The sequence below is a fragment of the Triplophysa dalaica genome, chromosome 14 (assembly GCF_015846415.1).
Source record: "Triplophysa dalaica isolate WHDGS20190420 chromosome 14, ASM1584641v1, whole genome shotgun sequence".
Taxonomy (NCBI): Eukaryota; Metazoa; Chordata; class Actinopteri; order Cypriniformes; family Nemacheilidae; genus Triplophysa; species Triplophysa dalaica.
Genome location: NC_079555.1, coordinates 13,573,637 through 13,585,775, shown reverse-complemented (window position 1 = coordinate 13,585,775; position 12,139 = coordinate 13,573,637). Strand labels below are relative to the sequence as shown.

The 12,139-nt window shown below is 39.4% G+C and overlaps 1 protein-coding gene across 1 annotated transcript; it reads left to right on the top strand.

Moving 5' to 3' along the window:
- The first annotated feature begins 2,037 nt into the window (after nucleotides 1-2,037).
- Nucleotides 2,038-11,614, top strand: dusp8b (dual specificity phosphatase 8b). Its single transcript, XM_056766736.1, has 5 exons — nucleotides 2,038-2,429; nucleotides 7,741-7,907; nucleotides 8,453-8,612; nucleotides 8,841-8,964; nucleotides 9,725-11,614. Exons 1-5 carry the CDS (start codon nucleotides 2,321-2,323, stop codon nucleotides 10,812-10,814), a joined length of 1,650 nt encoding a protein of 549 aa, XP_056622714.1. The 5' UTR covers nucleotides 2,038-2,320; the 3' UTR covers nucleotides 10,815-11,614.
- The last annotated feature ends 525 nt before the right edge of the window (nucleotides 11,615-12,139 follow it).

The window sequence follows — 12,139 nt, the reverse complement described above, 5'->3', positions numbered from 1 at the left end:
ACATTCTTGCAATTATCACATTTCTAATTTTTAGAAGTGCGAATCAGCCTAGAATTGCTCGCAAAAGTGTGAGTGACGTGTGTGACTGATGGAGTGAATTTTGTCTATGGGGTGTGTTATGATCTCTGGCAACAATCCAGCGCTCAGTGTCATTGTTCCTGCAGTAAAGTTGTGGTATATTCCCTCAACACCTGCACATACTGAAATAGCCACCTTACTCACACACCTATTTACAGCACTGCAGTGATCTCACACACAGACCTCCGGACGGACAGAAACGTGCAGGCCGGTCAGCGAAAAGCCCCTCAATTAAAATTGGAACATGAACCCGCAGGGTCCTAATTTGCCTTCTCCAGTTTCACTGATCTGGCAACCCGCACAACCTTGAAAAATGTCACTGCACCATTGCAGCCAGCCAATGGGGAGATGGGGGAAGGAATGAGGCAAGTTAAACTGCATCTCGGCGTGCAACAAACAAACAAACCTACTTTGTTTGCATGCACGTTGGGCTGCAATTTGAACAGATATTAGTCATTTTAACTAATCACTATGATTCTTTCGTGAGTGGCAGAGAGACAAAGTAGTTATTTTAAAGAGATCTAAAGAAAATGTAGATATTTGAATGTAGTAATTAGAGAATATATAAGATATAGAAATTAGACAAGAAGAGGTTTTAGTATAAAAGGTTAGAAACAAACAACAGCTACTTTGGTACATGACCTTGGGTTGTATTTTAACAGATTTCAGCACTAAACAAATAAATACCCTTTCATGAAAGGCAGTGGGTGAAAATAGATTGTGCTTTTAAAGAGATGATAAGAACATTTCGATATTTTAAGATATACAGTAAACAAGAGAAGATATTGTTATTATAAATTAGATTTTAAGATAAAATATTTTAGTATTAAAGGTCAGAAACAAACAATAACTTTATGATCATTCTGCAGTTTGACAAGGTTCTTTCATGGAATGGTGTGACATAATGTGCTTCTTAATACAAAAAGAAAGCATATTTTATGACATTAAAAGAAAATATTAAAATGAATTTTAAAGATACTTCAGCATAAAAGTTTGCATGCACATAATTCTTTTCAGTTTTTTTTTTAATCAGGGCTGTTAAACGATTATTCGCGATCAATCCGATCCAGAATAAAACTTTGTTTTTACATAATATATGTCAGTGTACTGTTCATATTAATGTTGTATTTATAAACACAAAAACATACACATGGCTGTGTTTATATATATAAATATGAAACATTTAGATGTATTAACAGTATTTCTTTTGAGCAATAATTGAAATTATGAACGTTTACCAAATGATTTTTCTGAAATATACAAATTTATGAGTATATGTTTATAAACACAAATATTAAAAAGCATAACACGCAGACATATAGTATTCGAACAAACTTTTATTCTAGATGCGATTTATCATTTGACAGCCCTAATTTTCAAAAATAAACATTAAAGTCGATATATACGATATATAAACGAAATTCACAGTAGATGTTTAAGATAATACAATATTAATAAGAGAATACATTAATAAGAAACAAGATAATACTATAACTTAGCATAAAAGGTCAAAAATCATGAAAGAACATGACATGAAATTTGATCAAAGCATGAAAATGGGTTCATGATGATGTCAGTATGGATGATTAAGAGCTATGATGTCACCCGTGATTAAAACTGATTAATGTTAGATCAAGGCCATCACTGCCTTTGCTTAAGAGTGTGATGTTCCGCTAAATGAGTCAACATGGACTTTCCCATGACTGGATCTATTTTGCCTACGATAATGTGCAACTTATGTAAGTGATGTTAACTAGCAAGCAGAGAACATGTTCTTAACAAAACAACTAGTTCCTTTATTGACCTCAAAACACTCACGGACACACAGGGCACAGTAGCGTCCAGCAGCCATAGGAGCTTGATCTTCCCTCTGAGTGCAGCGCTGGCCCCATCAGTGGCCGCATAGCTGTCTGATGAGTCAAGAATGTGGTTACATGCCTTAAACATGAGCTATTACTGAACACAGGCCCCACTAGAGCGCAGCCAGCGCGCTCATTCACAGAGAGGGAGGGTGAGAGAGGGAGGTGGCTTAACAATAGAGAGGCAGGAGCGCTCTCGGCTCAACTCAGAAGTGAGCAGACGCATCAAGCAGAAAGAGCGTGGACAGAAAGCCTTGTTGGCCTGATCTTCGGAGGAAGCACCAATCCCTCTGATATCCTACAGGGCTGAGATTGAGAGGCGTTTCGGGTAGAATTTTCTTCTGCTGTGGGAAATAGACCGCCGGCCTCCCCGTGTTGCCTGAATGCCCGTAGACTTGGTGATCCCTCTTCCACTGTGGACAGACATGCACGAGAGCGAGATGAGGCTGAAGATGCGTGTCAGGCGCATCAAGGAGGGACGGGATCTGAGAGGTGTGTGTGATTTAGATATGAATTTGTGTTTGATATGGTGGTGAGTACTTTGCATTCATGTGTTGCATACATTTTTTACTTGTTTGTGTATTAGTTGCATATACTGAATTTATACATATAATATATGGTGTTCTGTGGCTTAATGCGATGGCTACACAATGACTGAAGATCTTACCATTCACACAGACAGAACTTAAGACACACAGACTACTCCTTACGAAAGAGCTGTAGGTAAATGCAAAATTTGTGCCATTTTTTTTTTTAAGTATAGTTTTAATGAAAATGTATCACGATCAATATACACAACAGTATTCACCATGACTGTTCGATATGTCTTTTGTTTATAGGCCTTAGGGCTCTGTCACTGTCTTTGATGTTTTTAATGCATTTTAATCTTTATAAGCATTTAAAAATTGGGGTTTTGAATATGTGCTCGTCTCTACGTGGGACCCAAATGCATTCCAATAATCTCAGCTAATTGGTTGCGGTACATATTTTATATGGAGTTTACCAAAACATTGCAGTTGTGTTTAGTGAAAGATCAATTACATTTTTATGCAGACTTCAGTTGCGTCGTGCACTGATATCAACTGCACAAGATGACATTGAGATTTGAAATGTGACATTGTGTTGTGCATTAGCCTGAAAGTGTCTGTGCTTGCCGGAGTATCATGTCCCCCTGAACAAATTTAGCATGCTTTTCGTAAGCCCCTGCAAAGCAAGGCCCTAAATACTAAAGATCTGTATTTAGTCAACACACACACGCGTGCGTGCACGCACACACACACACGGCTTATGCATATTTCATTGTAAACTCCATAGCACAGCTCTTCTTTTCTAGGATTACAATGTAAAAAAGTAATGTGATTAGTAAATCGACGCAACACATGAAATGGTTCGTACACCCAATCTTATTATAGGCCTGCTTAAAACAATTTAAAGCAGCACTAAAAGTGTGTAGGGTGTGCCTCATGAATATTGATCAAGCAACACATTGTACGTTCCAGGAGTTCTCTGAACTGATTTTCTTAGGGCAGGTAAATGGGCACTTTCCACAGTAGCGCATTGGTTTTGTTTCATTGCTAATGCGACCCGACTGTCAGGGTTTAACTCTGTTCTAAAATTGTTCTTTCATGGAACCGGTATTTTTTTCTTATTCTGCCAAGCTTACTTAACCCCCAAATGCTACAGTATACTGAGTTTTTCCCCAAAAGTGTGGAAAACAAACTTAGGAATTTCTAAAATTAACCGTATCCCACAGTTATAATGGTTCCAGAAAGAAAAAGAAAAACTACCCCAGTGCAGCATAAGGGTTCTGAAGGAGAGTATAGTGCAGGGTTGTACTGACCTGTTTTACACTTGATTGAAAACAGTGGGTTAGTGTTACTCTTGGGCACCATGCGGAGCAATAAAGATATTTTGGGGGAATGAAATTGTGGATGTCAGAGCACCCTAGAGAGCTTAGTGAGAAAGAAGTTCTTGCCAAAGATCAGGTTCGGAAATTCTGACAGTTCAGATAACACAACTACGCACGGCATATTTTTGTATATGACCATAAGCATATAAGCTTATTTTTGTGATTGTTGCTGAATTCACAAATTTCAAGTATGCAATACGCTACTTCCTTTGTTGATCTTGTAACATTGTTTAGACCAGTGGTGTTCAAACTGGGGGCCCTAAAATGGATCCAGGGGGGCCTCGAATTGGATGTAATTTTATGAAATATAGATATTGATCATACATTTTAGGCAATCGAACATCAGAAAAAAGACCACCTCCCAAAAGAATTAATGTTCCTGCATTGTAGAACTATGTTTTTGGTTTCATTAAAATTATAAGTCTAAGATTATAAGTCTTTATGGGGGGGGGGGGGCGTAAAGCGATGCACCCTTCACAAAGGGGGCCTTACAACAAAAAGTTTGAGTGTGCATTAAGAGTAGGCTACAGATAATATATGTAAATGTGTTATACAAATTATACCCTTGCAATACATTTTAAAACAGTGCTTTGTGCAATATATGTTAAACTGTTGTAAACTGAGCTAGGATTTCTATACTTATATTTAATGTCACTGCTTATGATTCCATAAGTCAAACGTACAAAATATGCTTTCTGTTTTCTGAATGCAGGTTGTTCTAATTGTGTGGAAATTGCTTCCTCTGAAATGTTCACTTGACCTAAGTATAGCTATACACAACAAAAATGAACAAAAACAACAAAGCCTTTCGTTACAGCGAGGTAGCCCCATGTAAAGCACCTCTTCATTCAAAGCAGATCCTCCTGGCCGTCCGTCAGCCCCAGCCCTGTACACTAGAACAGTGACATCACACTTCTGGAATGTTAGCCATAAGGACCGCGATGCTGGTCTGCCCTAATTCAGTTAAAGCCAATGCTAGCTCTCCTACGAGTCTTCTCTCTTACCTCTCTGCTACTCTCTGTTTTAATTTGGACACGTAAATGGCTTTCACCTTGACCTGTGATGTCAAAAACTGGCTAATATTTTCCGCAGACACTGGACCTCAGCTCAGACAATGTAGCCTGCTATAGTGCCCATGCACACAATAATAGTTAAAATTGGTAGTGTGCAGAGTTTGGCACATGTGTGTGTGCATCTTAAAGTGTAGCAGCCCAGAGACAGGCTGCTGGCCACCCGCGTGCTGAGCAATGATGTCATCCTGCTTTTAATAGCTGGAAACAGGCAACCCTTGAGCTGAGCCTTAAAGGGCCATGCACACAACTGGAACATTGGGATCTCTTAAGCAAAGCACGGATTTGAATATCCTTTAAAGTTCTGTCTTCTGGTCTTCTTTCATATAATCATGTTGATTTATTTCGTCAAGCCGAGTGAATGAATGCTCAGCTTCCAACTAGTCTGAGGTAGCTCATTAAACTCCAGGCATGACGCCAATGCCCTCAGGTTACACTGGTGTAATTTGAGTAACACTGACACTTTTTTCCGTGACAAGAACGGGTCGTGATGTCATCTGTGAGTCAGTGTGTGAAAAGGGTTTTTTATACAGGTCTGTTTGGTTTGACTCAACACTGGTCACACAGCATATCTAATGGCCTTGCCGAATGATGTCATGCAGACGTCTCATTGAAAGAGAGCAGTCTTTTGTGAAAAAGATTATGATTTGAGATAATAAATGTTTGAATTGGTTGGGCAAATGAATGCATCCGTGAATAATAAATTAGGAATGGAGTGGATGAATAACTGTGCTTTTGTGTCAACACTCTCCAGTCACATGCATTCGCTTGCAGGCGCCTACCTCATGTCTCTGAGCTCATCTGCTTGCCTAAATTTACCCCTTTGGTCACTTTATCCTTTCTTTCTGTTTCATAATATAGTCATCACCAAATGTTTCCCTTGGTTTTTGCATGCAGCTGTGTGTGTAAGACAAATGATCCAGTCAAACTCAAACACTGACCCAGAATGATGTCATTGCCCTGCCTGCGTCCTTTCATGGAGCGTGAGGTAACGTGACCCAGATTTTGAGACGAGTAGGGATTCTAAATAAGCGTTTAAAATGACACCAATTGCCATGTGTTCTCTTGGTCGTGATTGGAACTTGTATGGTTCCTTTGCTGTCTTTATTTGGCTTGACATTCATTTAGTAGAATTACAAAGATTCTTTGTGAGTCATTTGAATGAGCATTTACATGATGCTGTTTTGGGGTCTGATGTAATCTGCGGCTAATGAAAAGAAGGTGGGATCAAATAGGCTGCATTAGAGAAGCAAGACCCCTGAATAGCAAGACCCCTGAAAGTACAGGAGCCACTATGTTTGCATGGAAGAAGTACCATTTGTGTCAACATTTGATCACCAAAATAAAATATTATGTATTTATACTTTTACATATAGCCAGTGATTAATTAATTTTTTAAATGGTGTTTTTAGTTTAATTTAATTAGATGCAACAATATAGTTCCGAGTCAAGTTAAAAATAATTTTCTTTGTATAATTTAGTTAATATATCACATTAAAACAAATGGGAAAAATGGTTAGTTACAGAAAAATATGTTAGTTACAGAAAAGTTGTCGACTACTGATTGTTAACACAGAGATTGGTAGCCATTTTGGTCTGAATTTTAGACAACCTATATATATATATATATATATATATGTATATTTTATGCTTTTATTGTGACAGGACAGAGATGGGGAGCCGGATCAGCAAATGACTTTTATTTTATATTATATTTTATTGTTTTATAAAAAAAATCTAATATTTTGGTACACAGGTCAGGGCTTTTTGTGAACTTTTATGAACACAAGCGAGTGTTTGTGTTTGGCAATACGCTGGCTCTCTAATTCTCAGAAGCTGGCACCATGTCAGAATGATTGCGTGTGAGCGCATGTGTGTCATGAAGTGTGTGTTTCCTCTGAAATCTGGTTGGGTGTCTATGTTCCTGTGGCCTGCCTTATTCCCGCACTGTGTCTCCTCTAGGGAGAGGAGATGAGATCATTCAGGAAGTAGAATACCGGAGAACCAGACACTGACACATAATCTACCTTGTAAAGCGGCAGATCTTGCCTTTAACCGCCCATTTGTTTTCACCATTTCCTTCTCATGAAGGGGGTTAGGCACTCTGTAACCCTGCATTAAAAGTCATTAAGTAGCCAGCTATATAGCAGAGCTATGTGTAGCTATACGCTAAATCTGTTACATACAGCAGTACCTGTATGACTTTCTTTCTTCCGCAGAACACAAAAGAATATATTTTGAAAAAGGTTGGTAACCGAACAGCTGCGACACCCATTCACTTCTATTGCATGGACACAAAACCAATGCGAATGAATGGGGGCAGGTTACCAACATCCTTCAAAATGTCTTCTTTTGTGTTCCGTGGAAGAAGGAACGATTTTTATATTTGGTGAACTATATCTTGTGTGTCCTCGGACAGTTAAAAAATGTACCCCATATTCTTAAGGAGCAAGACATGTTTTGTCCCGGTGGGGTTGTCACGTACTGCATTTCTATTAGATCTACTGTACTTTGGCTTTGTCAGAACAGAAACAACAGGATGTTTCTTCAGCGGCGGAAAGGCTTCTAAGCCCGTTTGGAGTTTGTGTTTGGGGTTCATGTGTAATTCCGTTGGGTAGGATGTTTGGAAACCCCCTTCATTGTTGCTATTTTTCCATTCTTACCGTTTAGTAATTGAGTTTGCAGTAAAGTGTGTGTGTGTAGAAAATACAATGCTCAAGAGGAATACAACATACTGTATGTTCTGGTTACATTGTTTGCCCTCAGTTTGTTAACATTAGCTTCATTTGTCCTAAAACTTTTTTCTACTCTGTATTCTGTCCAGGTGGCTTTGCGGCTTTCTCATCCTATTTTCCCGATTTGTGTCAGAGCAAACCAGCCACACTTGTGCCCCTCAGCTTGTCCCAGCCCTGCCTACCTGTGGCCAACATTGGTCCCACTCGCATACTTCCCCACCTGTACCTGGGCTCCCAAAGAGATGTTCTCAATAAGGTCAGTACAACAACAACAAGATAAAAAACGATTAAGCGGCTTGTTGTGTTACTATTGCCTCCATACACCTATAACTATCAAAGGCATTCCTTTTCACTCTTTCTCAACGATTTTCATCGCAAAGACATAACAAACTCATATGTAATCTTAAGCTAACCGAAAATACTTTTCTTTTACCTGAAGGGTGTTTGCGCATACCATGGAATCAGTGAAATGTATCACATCTCTCAACATTAGATAACAGGCAACCGAATGCATTCCATAAAAACATTTTCATTGATGTCAGCTTGACTGAAATGTTAGCCATGTCAAGTTGAAATGAAACTCACCAGCAAAATATTTTTTCATGACATATCGTTATATCTCTCTCACCTAAAAGAGCTTAGGCATGCATCACGAGCAGATACAGTTGGAATTTGGGGTAGAGGAGGATACAAATATAGTTTGTTGGAAACGATCTGTTTGGGTTTTTTCCCCATATGTCAATTTTTTGTTTTTAGATATTCTTGAGAAGTAACGTGGAATTTCTTCAAACCTTTTCACAGGAACTGATGGCACAAAATGGAATCACCTACGTTCTGAATGCCAGTAACACGTGTCCCAAACCTGACTTCATCATCGACAACCACTTCCTGCGCATTCCCGTCAACGACAGCTACTGTGAGAAGCTGCTTCCATGGTTGGAGAAAACCAACGAGTTTATTGGTAAGAATGCTGTACCGACACTGTTTCCGATAAACCTCGACCTTATTTAACGTATGGTCGTAATTAAAGCCAGTTGGGTTAACACAAACCATGTGTGCATCAGCAGTGTGCAGGGTGGTATGAGTGATGTCAGCATTTGAGGTGTACGAATGAGATCACCTCATGCTTTGTCTGCAGTTTAACAGCCGAGCTGCTTTTGACCGGTTTGCCATTTCTGTCTATCCACAGACAAAGCCAAGGTGTCAAACTGCAGAGTCATCGTCCACTGCTTGGCTGGCATATCCCGCTCTGCAACCATCGCCATCGCTTACATAATGAAAACTATGGGTCTGTCATCAGACGATGCCTATAGGTAACTGCACTTCTATTGACATTCGAGCACAATTGATGTTGAAAAAAACAGCATTGCTGTTGCACAGGTTGTGTTTGAATGCTCACCTTTAGCACGAGCTGAAATGGCCAGGTTTTTTTAACTAGCTTATTCAAGATTTCCTTGTTTAACTAGTTTCACCAGAATTACAGTCTTGAATAGAAAGGTTGTGCTAAGAAGCATTATTACAATGCAGCCCTTATGAAAAACAACCATTGTGTAATGAAAGTAAAACTGAAACCATGTTAAGCTGTTACATTATCACAGTTTAACTGCAGATAGGCCTATGCCGTATGGTTTAAAATTAGTCAAATCAGAAAATCGCGATTAATCGATTCCAAAATAAATGTTTGTGTTTAAATAATATATGTGTGTGGCATGGATATTTAAATATGGGTATACAAACATACATATAATGTATATTTAAGAAAGTTATATTTAGAAATAATGTAATTTATATTTAAATATAAATATATTTATGTAAATATTTGTTGTAAATACATGTGTGTGTGTGTGTGTGTGTATTCATATACATATAAATATACGTATACAGTACACGCCTTTACACATATTATATAAACACAAAAATTCTTTTTGGAATCGATTAATCGCGATTAATCACTAAAGTTCTATTTAAAGTATGTCAAATCTAGCGCAAATCAGCACAGAATTAATTTTTATATAACTAATCTTTACTCAGACTTCAACAGAGGCATAATTGCTTATATTTGATGTTCATCAGATTTGTGAAAGATCGTCGGCAAACTATATCTCCAAACTTCAACTTCCTGGGTCAGCTTTTGGAGTTCGAGAGAGCTTTGCAGTTGAAGACAGTACCTTGTGACCCCATGAGGTTAACAGAGAAGCACCATGAGGAGGCGGAGGTCAGAAGCATGGAGCAGCAGAAGACCGATCACTTCGAGCAGAGGACTCCGGAACCTTCAAAGATCACCCCAAAGCCTTCATCGCCTACCTCACTGCAGAAAGACCTGAGCTCGCTTCACCTGTCTTCAGAGCGAAACCTTCAAAACAAAAGGCTCAAGTGCTCCTTTTCCCTCGACATAAAGTCTGTCTACTCCTCAAGCCAAAACCAGCAATCTTCGGCTAATCTCTCAACATCGGACTCTGAGAACAAGCTGTGCAGACTCAACAGCTTAAATAACAGCAATAATGTGTGTCGACACCCTACGACGGTGGACTTTCAAAGCTCTAAGGAGTCACACTGCACTGGTGTGTATGGCAAGTCTAGAATAAGCCCGCAAAGAGAGAGGCGAGAATCCGTCAACTTTGAGAGGTTATCCGCCACCCCAATGTCCCTGAATCTGAACCAGGGGCCAACACCCCAGGATTCCATTTGTGAGACAAACTTAAAGACACCTTCTTTTCTCAGCTTGCCGTTGAGTACATCTGGTAGTTGGACCACGCACAGAGGCACGAATCAGACCACCACCCCCATCACACCCACGGGCGACTGCCCTTGGTTCTTCGGCTCTAATTTGGCACCATCTGGAACGGCTTCGGGGAGCTCCCTGCGCTTTGGCAACAGTCCTGCTTATGTGGCTTTTAGCCGCGGTGGCAAAGCTGACACCTCCAGCTCCGGCGTTCATCAAAGAGACAAAACGCAGGAGCAACGGGACTTTCAGAACAGCTGGCTGGAGGAAGGAAAAGTGGTGGTGTGTAGCGTATCGCAAGTAGACACGAAGTACAAGCGGCGCAGCTGCCAGATGGAGTTTGAAGAGGGTATTAACACGACGCAAAGCAGTGAGGAATTTGGGAAGCTGGGGAAGCAGTCCAGTTTCTCCGGCAGCCTGGAGGTCATTGAGGTATCATGACAAAGATGAGAATAAATCGCTCTTGGCCGAGACTAAAGCAATAATATGAGTGGCATGACTGAGGACAGTGCAGTTGTGGAAGAGCAGTCTGCGGTGTGATGTAGTTTGTGATTATGGAGTTGGTGTACTGGTGAATTTTAGATGGACTGACTGCGAAATATGCACTCACACAAAGACCTCACAGAGCGACCTTATTCTGTATTGTCACTGGTACAGTTGCAATGAAGGACATAAAAGCACACAATATTCTTCTAGCATGACCACACAAAGACAATGACATAGGTGTGTATTCATACCGATTCGATTGCAAATTAGGGCAACGACACTTAAACTTCTTACCTTCTGCCTGAGGTGAAACTGTATATGTATGCCCAATTTCAAGATGATGTAATTGCTGTGCGACATTTATTTTTTGAAATTGCCCGATGTTCTATTTAGCTACGAATTGAGTATAAAGGGCATTTGCATTCAATATCGTCACTATTCAGTGTTATATAAATTGAGTGAAAATATGAAGCGTGTGTCCAAGCTGAGATACTCTCGGCACCACTACTGTGCACTGAGCATGCTCAGAACGGCTGGCTACCTACAAGACAAGCTGCATTCAGCAGCACTATGTACTAAGCTGTAAATCTAGACATATTTACATATATATGTGTAAAAGAAATTGACTTTGATTTTAATGGTTTATTTAACGTTTCACGCATTTGTTGCTTTAATTTATTGTATGGGTTTCATTCTGGCAATGAGCAATAATATATTATTTGAAAAAAAGTCTCAGTTTTCTTCGTCTGTGTTTGAGTGTCTGGTGCAAACACAACGTATACACTCATGAAATAAACATAGCATAATAATGTCCTTTCATCCAGAACTATAACTGTTACTTTTATTACAGTTATCAAAACTATGAAACAGCATGAATAGAATTATAATAGTGACCAAAAAAGTTACATAAATGAAAACTACGGGACAGATTTACTGACAGCTTGCGGCAGTGCAAACGCCCCTTTTGGCGTAGAAAAATAACCACTGTCTGTATTTACTTAAGACACACACTTAAAATTAGCGCTGAAAAGGCGTGGACCTTGTTCAATATGCATTTGTAGGAGTTATCTGTTCGGATGCAAACTTTAGGGAATTTTCTAAGGTTTGCTCACATCATTGTACAGGTATTTACAGCTTTATTTAATGCCCAAAAATAGTAAGTGTTAAACTTTGCACTAATTTGCGATTGCTTGTAGATTGTAGATCGTGACATTAGACAGTAGATTGTGTTGGCCATTATGGCAATGAAATACTTCGCATGTGTTCTTTAATGTGCGCCT